This window comes from Apus apus, chromosome 1 (assembly GCF_020740795.1).
Source record: "Apus apus isolate bApuApu2 chromosome 1, bApuApu2.pri.cur, whole genome shotgun sequence".
NCBI classification, from domain to species: Eukaryota; Metazoa; Chordata; class Aves; order Apodiformes; family Apodidae; genus Apus; species Apus apus.
Genome location: NC_067282.1, coordinates 51,278,591 through 51,290,591, shown reverse-complemented (window position 1 = coordinate 51,290,591; position 12,001 = coordinate 51,278,591). Strand labels below are relative to the sequence as shown.

At 38.2% G+C, this 12,001-nt stretch overlaps 1 protein-coding gene across 1 annotated transcript in view; it reads right to left on the bottom strand.

Moving 5' to 3' along the window:
* Positions 1 to 12,001, bottom strand: part of GPC6 (glypican 6) — a 531,236-nt gene that overhangs the window by 204,191 nt on the left and 315,044 nt on the right. The window contains exon 4 of the mRNA XM_051610133.1: positions 3,559 to 3,724. Within this exon, the coding sequence (XP_051466093.1) occupies positions 3,559 to 3,724 (166 nt within the window). The remainder of the gene's footprint in view (positions 1 to 3,558; positions 3,725 to 12,001) is intronic.

Sequence of the window (12,001 nt, the reverse complement as noted above, 5' to 3'; positions counted from 1 at the left end):
AAGCTGAATAAGGGCAACAGGGGAAACTGTGGTGCCCACTAAGGGGAGCTCATTCCTCAGCTGAAATTCCTGTTTGAAAAAAAAAGCAGTTAAAGGGAAATAAATTATCTAATTGTAGATAAAGCTAATGTTAGGGAAAGTCAAAGAATCTCAAGGTAGAAACTAGGACTGAAATACAGAGTGGCGAGAGAAAGAGAAGTAAGAGCATTGCTAAAATTGAATGTAATTCCCTAAGATAGATGGAGTTTGAATCTTTGTAAGTGGGAATGGCTTTCTCCATCTCTTCTGTTTCAGTGACAGAATGAACAGTGGGATCCCTGATCCTTACCACTGTTGATTGGTAGAGCTCCATGGAGAGAAGAATAATTTTGACTATATCTGTTGGGCCATGTCACATAGAAAATCCCCTTTTCCCCATTCCACAGAATCCATCAGCTCCTCCCCTGAGGCAGTCTCCTTCCTGAGAAGTACAGTTCCTCTACTGATTCTTTTTATCTTGCATTTGCTAACTTTGCTTGAGACTGGTGCAAAGGGGATTTTAAGTGGTAACTAACAGGCAAAACATCAGAAGCAAACTTTGTCAAAATACACAGTTTCAAAGTCAGTGTGGGTGATTTGGTTTTAAATGCCTTTTCACTGCTTTACATAGGTACCTGGAAGAAGCATTTATTCATTATAGTTTTATAATTATAATAGTCATTAAATACTGTCTTCCTTTCATAGGCAAAATTCTGAGATTCAAAGGAATTCTGCTACATATGAGATGTGCTACATTTGACTTTTATTGTGCAATAACGAAGGCAACAAAATACAAATCCCTATAATGAAACATTACACGAAAAGGACACAGACCTTAAGGTGACACAAACAGGAAAAATGTAATAAACCATGTGTCGTGCTGCTGCAGCTGTTTCAACTCTTACCAGTTTTCACAGTCTATAAAATCTTGGAAAGCACCAGATGTTTAGGGGAACTTGTCCCACTCTCCCTAGCTTTGAAAGTAGATGCAAGATTTATTAGTGCTATATAAATGTGATTTGCATCCTGACTTTTATATTTATAAACTATATGGAACGTGGAACACATCCTGCTGTCAGAGAGCTCATTTACTTTGCTCCTCCTCACTTGTAGATCTTGGGTGTTGCTGGACAATTGTAGTAAGTACGGAACAACACTGGAACATGCAGTCCAAATTACTGTATTGGCTTAGCTACTGACAAACCCATCTGAGAGTTTTCTCCTAGTAACAACTTTTGCCAAAACAACCTTGCAATACACAGATTATGAGCTCAGCAAAAATATCTTGTTTTCTATGAATATGCATTTGGGATTCCTGCCTACGCAGAGACTGTTAGTGCACAAAATCGTATTTTTTTTATTTTTTTTCCTAGTGCATGGTTCCTAGATTTGGAACAGGGATGAAAACTGCTCATGCATAATTTCCAATCTTTCATAGCTCAGCGGTGCTGTAAAGTGCAACCGTTTGTTTTAATTCAGTGAGTAAAAGTTTTGTTATGTTTAGTGCTAAGGGAATTGCATGTGTTATTAGAAATTCTGTGACAGCTGTCAGAAACAGACAACTTGCCACAATTCAGTCTTTCATAAAGGAAGGACTAAGGACCCTCATACACAGCAAAGCTGTTGGAGGCTTCAAAAATGGGATAAAACAGAATACCTTTTCCTAACACAAGAAAACCTCTGTCTCTCCTTCTCTATTCCCTTCCCCATCAAGTTGCAGAGGGGAAGATGTATAGGTAGAAGAAAGGAAACACATCTCGATTCATTTGTACTTTATACTGCCTTGTCATCACTGACCAGAAGGGATAATTGCATAGCAGTCTCCTTTCCTTTAATAAATTAACACTGTGTTTTAACATAATGTCCAAGCTCCATGGAGCAGGAACAATCAAAGTTCAAAATCCATAGTAGAAGACAAGGAGACAAGGAATTTGCATCAAAGACTCTGAAAATCTGAATCTTTAAGCATTGCCACAATTTCCAGCACATGCCTCACCCTGCCCAGCAGTCTTACTGAATTTAAAGCACCAGAAAAAGACTTGCAATCTTACCTTCAGGCTTTTGATCTGAAGAGGTGCTTGCCTTAATAAAACCTCTGTTGTATACCTTAGTTAAAATGTGTGTGGGGGGGTTTCTTTCTAAAAGCCTACATTATTTTCTTTGACCAGAATTATTCTTTTTTATGACAAAAGGAAAGTAGCTTATGCGATGTCTTTAACAGGTCAACATTTTTTTTCCCATCAGCTCCTATGTAGCTTTCTGATGAAAGACTAACTCTGCTTGTCACACCAGTAATCCCACGGGTACCCCTCCATACAGGGCTGTTTCTGGTGTTAGCTCCCTTAACCAGTACGAGGTACTGAGACGGCGTGTTTGTTTGCATCATTTGTTTATTATTGCTGTTTGCATTTTTGGCTAATGCTATTTTTATGGCACACTCTGTTTTTCCCTTCTCATTCTCTGATTCACTTTTCATCCTGTTTTCTTCTCCATATCCATCCTGCACCACCTCTCTGCTGAGTAAAGTGAAAATCCATGAATGAGTCAGAGTCAAATTTTCAGTCACATTGGTCAGTGGTCTTTGAAACCAAGCAAAATGAGATTGTTAATATTTTTTTCTTTCCAAATAACATTTCCTCTTTTTTCTGGTTGCAATTAAGAAAGCTTTATCCCATATTTTCCAGCTACTTTTATTTTCCTGAAATCCAGTTTAAGCTATGAGGCTCCTTAATGACTGGTGCAACTAGCTGTTTCTGCTCTTTCAATATTATCATTAGCCTTGTCTAATCCCCCATCTTGTCTCCTTTGTATCATCAAAAACAACTTGAAGCTCTTCTTGCTAAATTGTATTCTTCTGGGAGTTTGTTTTTTTAAATTTGCTACAGGATAACTGAATAGCTGTCTAAAGGAGATATGTTTCTTGCTTTTTCTCAGTTTACTTGAGTGAAGAATTATGTGAATAAAACTGCAATACCATTAAAAAATACATATTCTATGTTCCATTTTAACATTCTTATTGCAGGTTTGGTACTTTCTATTCAGGAAACAAAGGGAGACATGAACATACTTTATCCTAGAATCAGGAATTAATAATTTTTCATGTATGTAACATTTTTTGCCTATATACTACCAGAATTAAGAACAGCAGCTGCTATGATTTATGTTTACTGGATGCTATATAATGTTTTTATCTTCTCAGCTTGCAAGACCCTAGTTGTCAGTTGTAATTCATACTATTTCTGCCATGTTAAGCTTGTTATCAAATTCTCAACATTTCACATATCATGTAACAATTCAGCTCAGAAGCAGTAACACCACACCATTCCTTTTGAGATAGGAAATATGAAATGTGACTGGCTTGGGGCAGAGGGGAAGAGTAATTTCTTACTGCAAGCCAGGAATTTCACTTGTAAATTGAGGTGCACCTGCAGTTGTTTCATTGCCAATATTGACCAACAGTGTCTTCTAACCTCATAACACTCTGCAGATGTTTTTTCTATTACCAGCATTTCCTTCCACTAATATTTAAACTCTTCTTACCTATGAACAGATTCCACTCAGTATCCAAATCAGCCTGATTTGCTAGGCAGCCCTTCATTACATTGAGGCAATAGTTGTTGCAAGGTTTCACAGTGGGAAGTCCTCTGCAGTAGGGGCAGTACAACATCTTCATTAACGCCCGGATGCACCCTGGGGTGGGACTGACCTGCAGAGTTTAAGGGGGGGAAAGAAAAAGAAAAAAGGAGGAAATCAATCTCCTGCTCTGTGAATTTTGGGATTACTGAGGTTATGCCTCTCAAGCAGTAAGTGCAAAAGGGGCAATTTGTGAAAAGAGCTCGATCCTTAATAACATCCTCCTATAAGACTAATTGATACCTGCCAGCTATTTTCATGTATCACAGCCAGCAACAACTTTTAGGAATGCAAAGATCAACACTACCCTACTGATGGCAGTGCCTGCCTCCCCAGCCATTCCCCACAAAATCTACTGGAAAGCAGAGGAAAAACATCCAGACAATCAGCTGGACAGCAACCAACTGATCCTAATGTGGAGGATCATAAGGAGACCCCACACTCTTCCTACTCAGGCTAGAACTGTCAGCCACACCACCACTGGAACAGATTCTCTTCTTTATAAAAGCACAGTAAATTCAAGATAATCTTGACAATTTGTGTAAAACTAATCAGAACTGCACCATGACGAAGGGATATCATTCTGTTTTCAGACAAAAATACCCTTCTGTCTTCTCAGACAATTTCATAAAGAGATCAGACAGGGGTGTTTTTTGTATGCTTTTGACATCTTAAGTGACAAAAAGCATTACTGACAAAAGTCTAATCCGCTTCAATTCACACATCAGCATGGCACAACATGGCTGCACACGGGGAACTTAAACCGCCACCAGAGTCAATGGAAAGACACCCCCTGAGTATAGGATTTCCAGTCAAAGTCATTAACACTGGGTACAGCTGATAGAAGGAAGTAGTGTGTAGGCAGAAACTTTTAGTGATATGTGTTACAGTTTGCACTAGAAGGGCATGGGTTTCCTGGAGAGGGAGCATAGAGGTTAGGGAAAGGCTTCTGCATAAGGCTTCTCCATTATTTCTAATGATCCTTCACCTCATCTCTTTTAGTCATCAAAATGCTGGGCATCTATTCAGCAATGTACCTTCCATGTTCAATGGAGAGAAAGTGGTCCTTTTTGGGTCATTTCTTTATCCTAACTCCTGAAGAGTATGATAAATCATCTTCTGGAGGACATTGTCTGAATCCTCCATATCTAAATTTAAATGGCACAAATTAGTCACACGTGGCAAACATGCAGACTCCCGTGGGTAAACATTATTTCCTTCATCTCTGGTGTCCCTGTTTAGTTGTTTCATCTCAGACTTTCAAAATCATCTGTACTGTTACAATGCCTGTTTTCAGGCCAGAAATGCTTTCTTGGATTAAAAGTGCACACGAGATGCTACTTGCAATAGCATCATGGCACGGTGCAGTGGAGCATAAGCTTCTTGTGCTGGAGTGACAGTTTAGAGCAATGACAAAGGACTGGGGGCTCCTCAGTGATTTCAAAATTCCTGGACAGAAGAGTACAAAGCAAAGGCACTCCTTTCACTCATTCTGTTGGCTTATGAATAAAAGCAACACTTTTAATATGAATTTTAAGGCATTAAACTGCTTTTCTGTATACATGGTAAATTGTGCTGTAAGCATGAATCTGACTTTGCACTGTAGCAGTAGGTGTAAACTGATGTGATTTGTATTTTCAGGGTTTTACTGAAATGGTACCTTTCTTTTTCTCTGCAATTTCTCCCTTTTTAATGTTAAATCACTGGTTTTTTGAGAACTATGCCAAACATACTCTTTACACTGGGCATTTTAATATGAATATGGATCTGTAAGGAGTTACATCAGATGCTTCTCAGTATGCTCAGAAGTGATTTTTTTTCCTTGGTTTCCTAGGGAAATGCACTTTACTAGCACAACACTGATGGTGTGTGTGAAGGTAAACTTATCCATCCTTTTTCAATAGCTTTTGAACTCTTGGCCGATTTCAATCAAATTTGACTGAGGACTTGAGTCCTAGTGCATTAAGATCCTACAAGTTTTTTTGAAAATAGACAGCTGGAAGAAGAAAAGGAGAAGCTCTGTTGCTGCCTTTATTAAGGAAAAGGCTGAAGCATGAGGTCAGTTTCTCACAGGTATCAAAGAATGCTGCTATGAATGACCCACAGGTTAAAAAAGCACCAGGAGGAACTCTCACCTTATTAAACAGTAGAAAATCCAAACACAAGAAAAGCCAGACTTCATTATTTCTACCATTCAGAGCTACTTTTCCAAGTCACTTTTCCAACTATTTTATCTTTATACTTCCAAGCCTAGAACAGGGCCATTCTTACAAAAAGGTTAGCACCAAAAGTGGGATGTAAGCAGAGTACTTACATGTATGGTCAACAACAGAATCTTCAAAATGGCTTTGGAATTGCTTCTAAAATTCAAAGATATTTCTAGCTGTGGGGTGCTGAGAGTTTTATCAGCAAATTTCCGTCTGTGCTTAAAATTATTATTTTCCCCAGGCCCAGAAGTCTTGCCAATGCACAGTTGTCAGCACCCTAATTTCATCTGGAATTTGCATGTTCTCCCATCAGGACCCTCCCAAGCCCACTTGAGTACTTGTGCTAACAGCAAATATACCTTTAGGATCTTCACCTTTCACGAGACTTCCTGGCAATTTCATTCTCAAAACCCATAAATAGAGGAGAAAAGAGACTCCCTGTCTTTATATTACATTTATATAAAGCAAATACCATAAATATTTATGTGAGCCTTATTTTGTCACAAGTTCAGCCTGAGAGGTAACTATCTATCATGTCTTTCTCTGCCAGAAGTGCGTATCATATCCCTGATCTGCCAGGACAGGACCTTAAAGGACAGTTAAAAAATCTATTTACACCAGCCCAGTGAATCTTGAATTCTTGTTGCATTACAGAACAGCTTTAACCAGAGTATCCCCAGACACAATCCACTGCGGAGGAGTCAGGGTAAATTCTTACCACTTAGAATGAATGACCATGACACAGGTGTCTCATATCTTGTCTGAATGTTTTAATATCCCCTGCACAAAATGGTGGCATCATCAACAGCATTTTACAAGAAAGCAAGATGCCTTGCTTTTGTTTAGAGACAAGTAATGCAGTTTTTAGGGTAAAAGGCCAAACTGCGACTCTAAGCAGAATGCAGATGGAGAAAGTCTCTACAGAAGCCTCTGACATATCTACATCTGCCTCTGAGAAAGACCAACACAAGCAGGTCCTTGCTGATCAAGCTGGATGTTGCAGACCTCTGTTTCAGAAGATGCTATGCTGGTGAAATACGATACAGATCGATTGCACTCTCTGAGGCCAAGTAGCAGGGACTGCCCTATATTCTGATAGCCACATCCCATACTACTACATAGTTCTGGCACTGCACCTCCTCTGGGTCCTATCTGGTGCCTGAGTAACTAAAATACACAATTATTTTGTGTGGTTACTTTTCAGCTTAAAGTATCTGGAATAATAGGAGACTCCTGCAGGCAATAGATGTAAAGGGAAGCTGAATATAACACATGTTTTGAAGTGAGACAGAAGTTTATGTTTGATGGTGCTCAGATGGCACTTGGATTAGCATTGGAAAGAAAAGAAGGGACCAAAACAAGACAGGTATTTTAATGCAGCTTTCTGGAAGCAGTCTCTGGCTTCCAAACAGTGCACAGGCACAGAATGAAGAGAGCCAGATGAAGAGGTCCAAAACACCTGCAGGAGGAAGGCTAACAATTAAGCTGTGACCTGATTACACAATGAGTCCTGCTCTCAAGCTTGCTCCATGCTCGCCTGTCACTTAGCAGTACTCATGTACCTTTAGGTGACCTACCCTTCCCAGTTGTGGCACAGGGAAAAATTGAAGTAACTCTGCTACTTGGGAAGTCTGAAGGCTAAAAGTTAACTGCTGTGTTACAGCAGTTAAGTGCCTTTGTGAATCTAGCCTCCAGTGAGCAGCCAAGCTTCACTTCTCAGCTTCAGCTGGTTTTTTTTTCTGTACCTTTCTTTTCAGAGAATGCAGTCAGGTCTTTTTCATCCCTCAACAGTGCCAGAATATCTTTGATGCAAAAAATTATCAAATTTTGCTCTAACATTCTGAAAACTTGGCAAAAACAAAAGAGTAAAAATATTTAGATTAGAGCATGAGTATTTCAGAAAGCCACGAACACATGAAATCCAGAGATTACCACAGAAAGTTCATTTTCATTGGCCTATGATTGGCTTGCTACATCTTGCTACTGGCAAATTCTGTGAAATGTCTTTTCAAAGCCCATTCCTCATTCCTATCTTAAAAAAAATATTTAGAGCCTATTACACCTCATAATATTTTTCTGCAGACCAGTCAAAAGGCAGATACTAATTTCATTCAGAAGTATTCAAAAACTACATTTGCTGAGGAGAGCTGTTTCTCAGCTCAGGAGTTTCAGCAATTTTTCTGCAAGTAACATTTGTAGATCGATACAGCTTGGTTCATTGTTGTTTGTTTGTTTGTTTGGTGGGGTTTTTGGTTTTTTTTTGTTTGTTTGTACATTGTTGTTGTTTGTCTTTTAAAATGCATTACAATCACTTCTGTGCTAATCACAGTAGAGGAATTTGCATAAACTCTAAAGTTTAGAAATAACTAGCTCTTATGTAAACCATCTATTACAAATCAAGGAGATCCCACTGAATAACATAACTGGGGAAACTGCTATAGAGGAGTCATTAATTATATCATGCTGGTTCCCTGACTGACTAGGACATCTTTATTTTAGTGTAAGCATACATGGAATGCAGCGCATCAGCAAAGTGCCTTTCTGAGCTTTGATTTAGCCTAGTAGCTGCAGGACATGTTACATTAGTACATTTTGTAACCTTTTCTGACAGCTTCAGCTTGATCTAACTGCCTGGTTTTGCATACATACCAAAAAAACCACAAAGCAAGATTCTTAAGAGCTTCATTACTGAACACTCGTTTTCCCCCTCAGAAATTCGAGGAGGAATATTATTTAATATAGAAGACAGATTTTGCAGTGGTGAACTTGCAAATATAAATAATTGAGGGGAGAAGTTCTTCGGGTAAAAGCCGTGAAATTGCATTCTCTTGAAACACTGCATCTGCAAAGACTGCTTTGTTATGTATTTGACCTGTTTTTGTAATCAAAAGCCTTGGCTTTTTCAGATACACAAACATAAACCTTTTTTCATATACTGATTAAACAAGTTGTCACTTTCAGAAGGATCAAAAAATCTGACATGAAGTTTCTCTGTTTGTATTTATAGATTTCTTACCAAACAAGCTGGTATATGTTGTCTGGTAATAAACAAGGGGCGTTCTTCAAAAGTAATATTGAACGTACCAGAATCCACAACATAAAACCATACTTAGGTTCAAATCCTGTCATTTTGTAACATATAATAAAACCTTTCAAATATGACCAAAATGAAAATGAACACTGAGTCCACCCTGGAGACAACAAAGGGGGACATAACTCCTTCCTACCTTTCCTATACACCCAATGGAACTGATCCCATTTGGAAACACAGGGAGTCACTCCTTAGGATGAAAACACTGTAGGGAAACTGCAGAGAGGAACCTGTTGATTTCTAGGAAACTCGCACAGGAAGTAGATACTCTGTCAACATGTCTCTACACTAGAACAACCCATAGTCTGGGGAGGAGAAGGTGATGGCATTTTATTTCTCACAAGCTTTATGAATGCAGTAACAGCCTGGCTGCTGGATAAAACATGGAAACTTCTACATCCTTCCTATTTGGTGTTCAAGACAAGGTATCAAATGCTTTGCTTTATATAAGGAGGTAAGTTGTATTCCTGCAATACCATGTAAATGGTCCATAACTGGAGAGAATTTTGAAGTGAATCCCTGTTTTTAGCACTTGTATGTTGGTTAAGTCATCCAGCACTTCACTCAAGAAGCTTGTGCTGTGTGTCCTGCGTGGGCATGATGCACTCTGAGAAACTGGGCACTTGCATCCTTACACCAGTTTATGGATCTCTATGTAGTCTATCTACAACTTAATGATGGAAAAATAGTTAAGTTTCCCAAGCACAATTTTGTTCATAGCCTAATTATTTCAAGAGTTTTAAAACAGAACTAGGCGATAATAATAAAATGTTTGTGTATGTGGCCAGATCAGTTTGATCTTAAATACATTGATGTGTCTCAATCAACTCCAAGAGGAACACAGACTCCAGTAAGAGTGGCAGTTCCCCTGCATTTTTCCACCAAAAACTTAAGAAATCTGTGGACAACTCCATAGTAAATTTCTAGCTCTTCCTGTCCAAAAAACTGTACAGTATAATTCTAGTATTTCCACCAAAAAATATATTTTAAATCAAATGAGACAACAGGATTTTAAGCTTATGATTGTGATTTTGGAAGAGATGGAAGAAGACAAAAATTAAAGAATTGCTAATTGTTGCGTTCAACCTGTAAGAAATGAAAACAAACTTTTGTGAAGCACAAAAACATTGTTTCTGATCTCATGAAATGCGTGTAAACCTATTGTAACAGTGATGTAACTGGGATCAGATTGAAATGTATCATGATGTACAATTTATAGGGTACATAGGGTCACAAACCTTTGGATCCCCCATGCTAAGAGCTACAGGTCAATTTTTCTTTCACAAAATCATAAAATGGTAGAATGTCAGGTTGAAAGAGACCTCAAGGATCATCTGGTTCAACCTTTGTAGGTAGCACCATAGTTGATATGAGGTGGCTCAGCACCTTGTCAAGCTGAGACTTCAAACTGTCCCATGTGGGGGAATCTACCACTTACCTTGGGAGACTGTTCCAATGTTAGACTGTCCATCTCTGGGGGACCCCACTTGTGACCAGTCACCAGCTTGAGGAGGAACTATTTACTACAACCCTCTGGGTATGATCTGTCAGCCAGTTCCCCACCCACTACACAGACCACTTGTCAAGGCTGGAAGGAGTCAGTTTCTCCCGGAGGAGGCTGTGGGGAACCATGTCAAAAGCCTTGGAGAAGTCCAGGCAGACAATGTCCACCACTCGCCCTGTATCAACTGAGTGTGTTACTTTGTCATAGAAAGCGATCAGGTTTGTCAAGTGCAATTTGCCCCTGGTAAATCCATGTTAGTTTTTCCCAATCATGTGCTTCAAATGATTTGTGACTGCCCCCAGTTCCTTTCCTCTTTAGTTAACTTCAGTACAAAAGCAATCAAACACTACTTTTCCTCATACTTCATTGACACTATCTTCTCAACATGTTACATTTACTCCCTATTGGTTTTTGTCGGTGGTGGTTGTTTTTTCTACTGGAGAAAGTGGGTAAAGCTTCACTACCAATTTTTCTTGCTCTTTTTATTCTTCAAAGATTTGCTCACTGTTGGATCCAAATGATTAATTTTTCTCCTTGTCCATATTTTGGCTATTTTAATGAGCACTGTGTTACTGCTGATTTCATTTAATAATTTAGATATCAAGTAAGTCCTTTTCAGCAGATTTCAGATGAAAACACCTGTGTGTATTTAATTAGAAGTACATAGAAATATTTGTAAGATATTTGAATACTCTACTGAAGTACTTCTCATTTTTTCAGTCTGGTTTTTAGATGCTAAGATCTCAGTCCACTGCTTCCATAGCACAATCTGATATAAAAATGGAAATACAGCATCAGCCACACTCAATTTGGAATCTATGTTTTTGAAGGTAAATTTGAGAATACTTGCTTAAATCAACCAAAAACTAGTTTAATACTAACCTTCTAAAGATAAAAATAGCTATCTTTTTAACAATTCACAGCATCCTAGATGACTGAAAGCTAGAAGACCTGGTTCGCTACTATAGCTCTGTGCTGCTGTCTTTGACTTTGTGTTTGAATTATACCAAAATAAAAGTAAAACTCTACAGCTGAAAGATTCCCACAACTCTGACAGTATAACTCAAGAATATGGTAAGATAAACCACACTAAATTTAATGCTAAGATTTTAATATCCAATAAATAATTTTCCTATAAAATATATAAGCTACAGTTCAATATGCTCATTAAGTTATTAGAAATACTTTCAGAGTAATATAGCTGAACCCTAAAAAAGTTTCATATTGCAAAAAAGAAATAGCACATTTGCTATCTGACACACACTGTGCAGTGTTAAGCACTTATCCCACTGCAACTTGGAGGAACAACCTTATTTTTTTTTTTTCTAAAGGAAAAGGAATATTTAGTAGTTTTTCTTGTCTGACTCAGATGTCTTTTTCCATTGTCTATGATTTTGAAATCCTAAGAAATATGACGAATGGATTTCTTTCCAACATATTTTAAAGTATGAGGTCTTTTTCATACTTATTTGGTCATCACAGTATGTCTATAGCTGTGTTCTGATATGTGTACAGTATTGCTCCTCCATTTTACAGATGAAAAAAAAA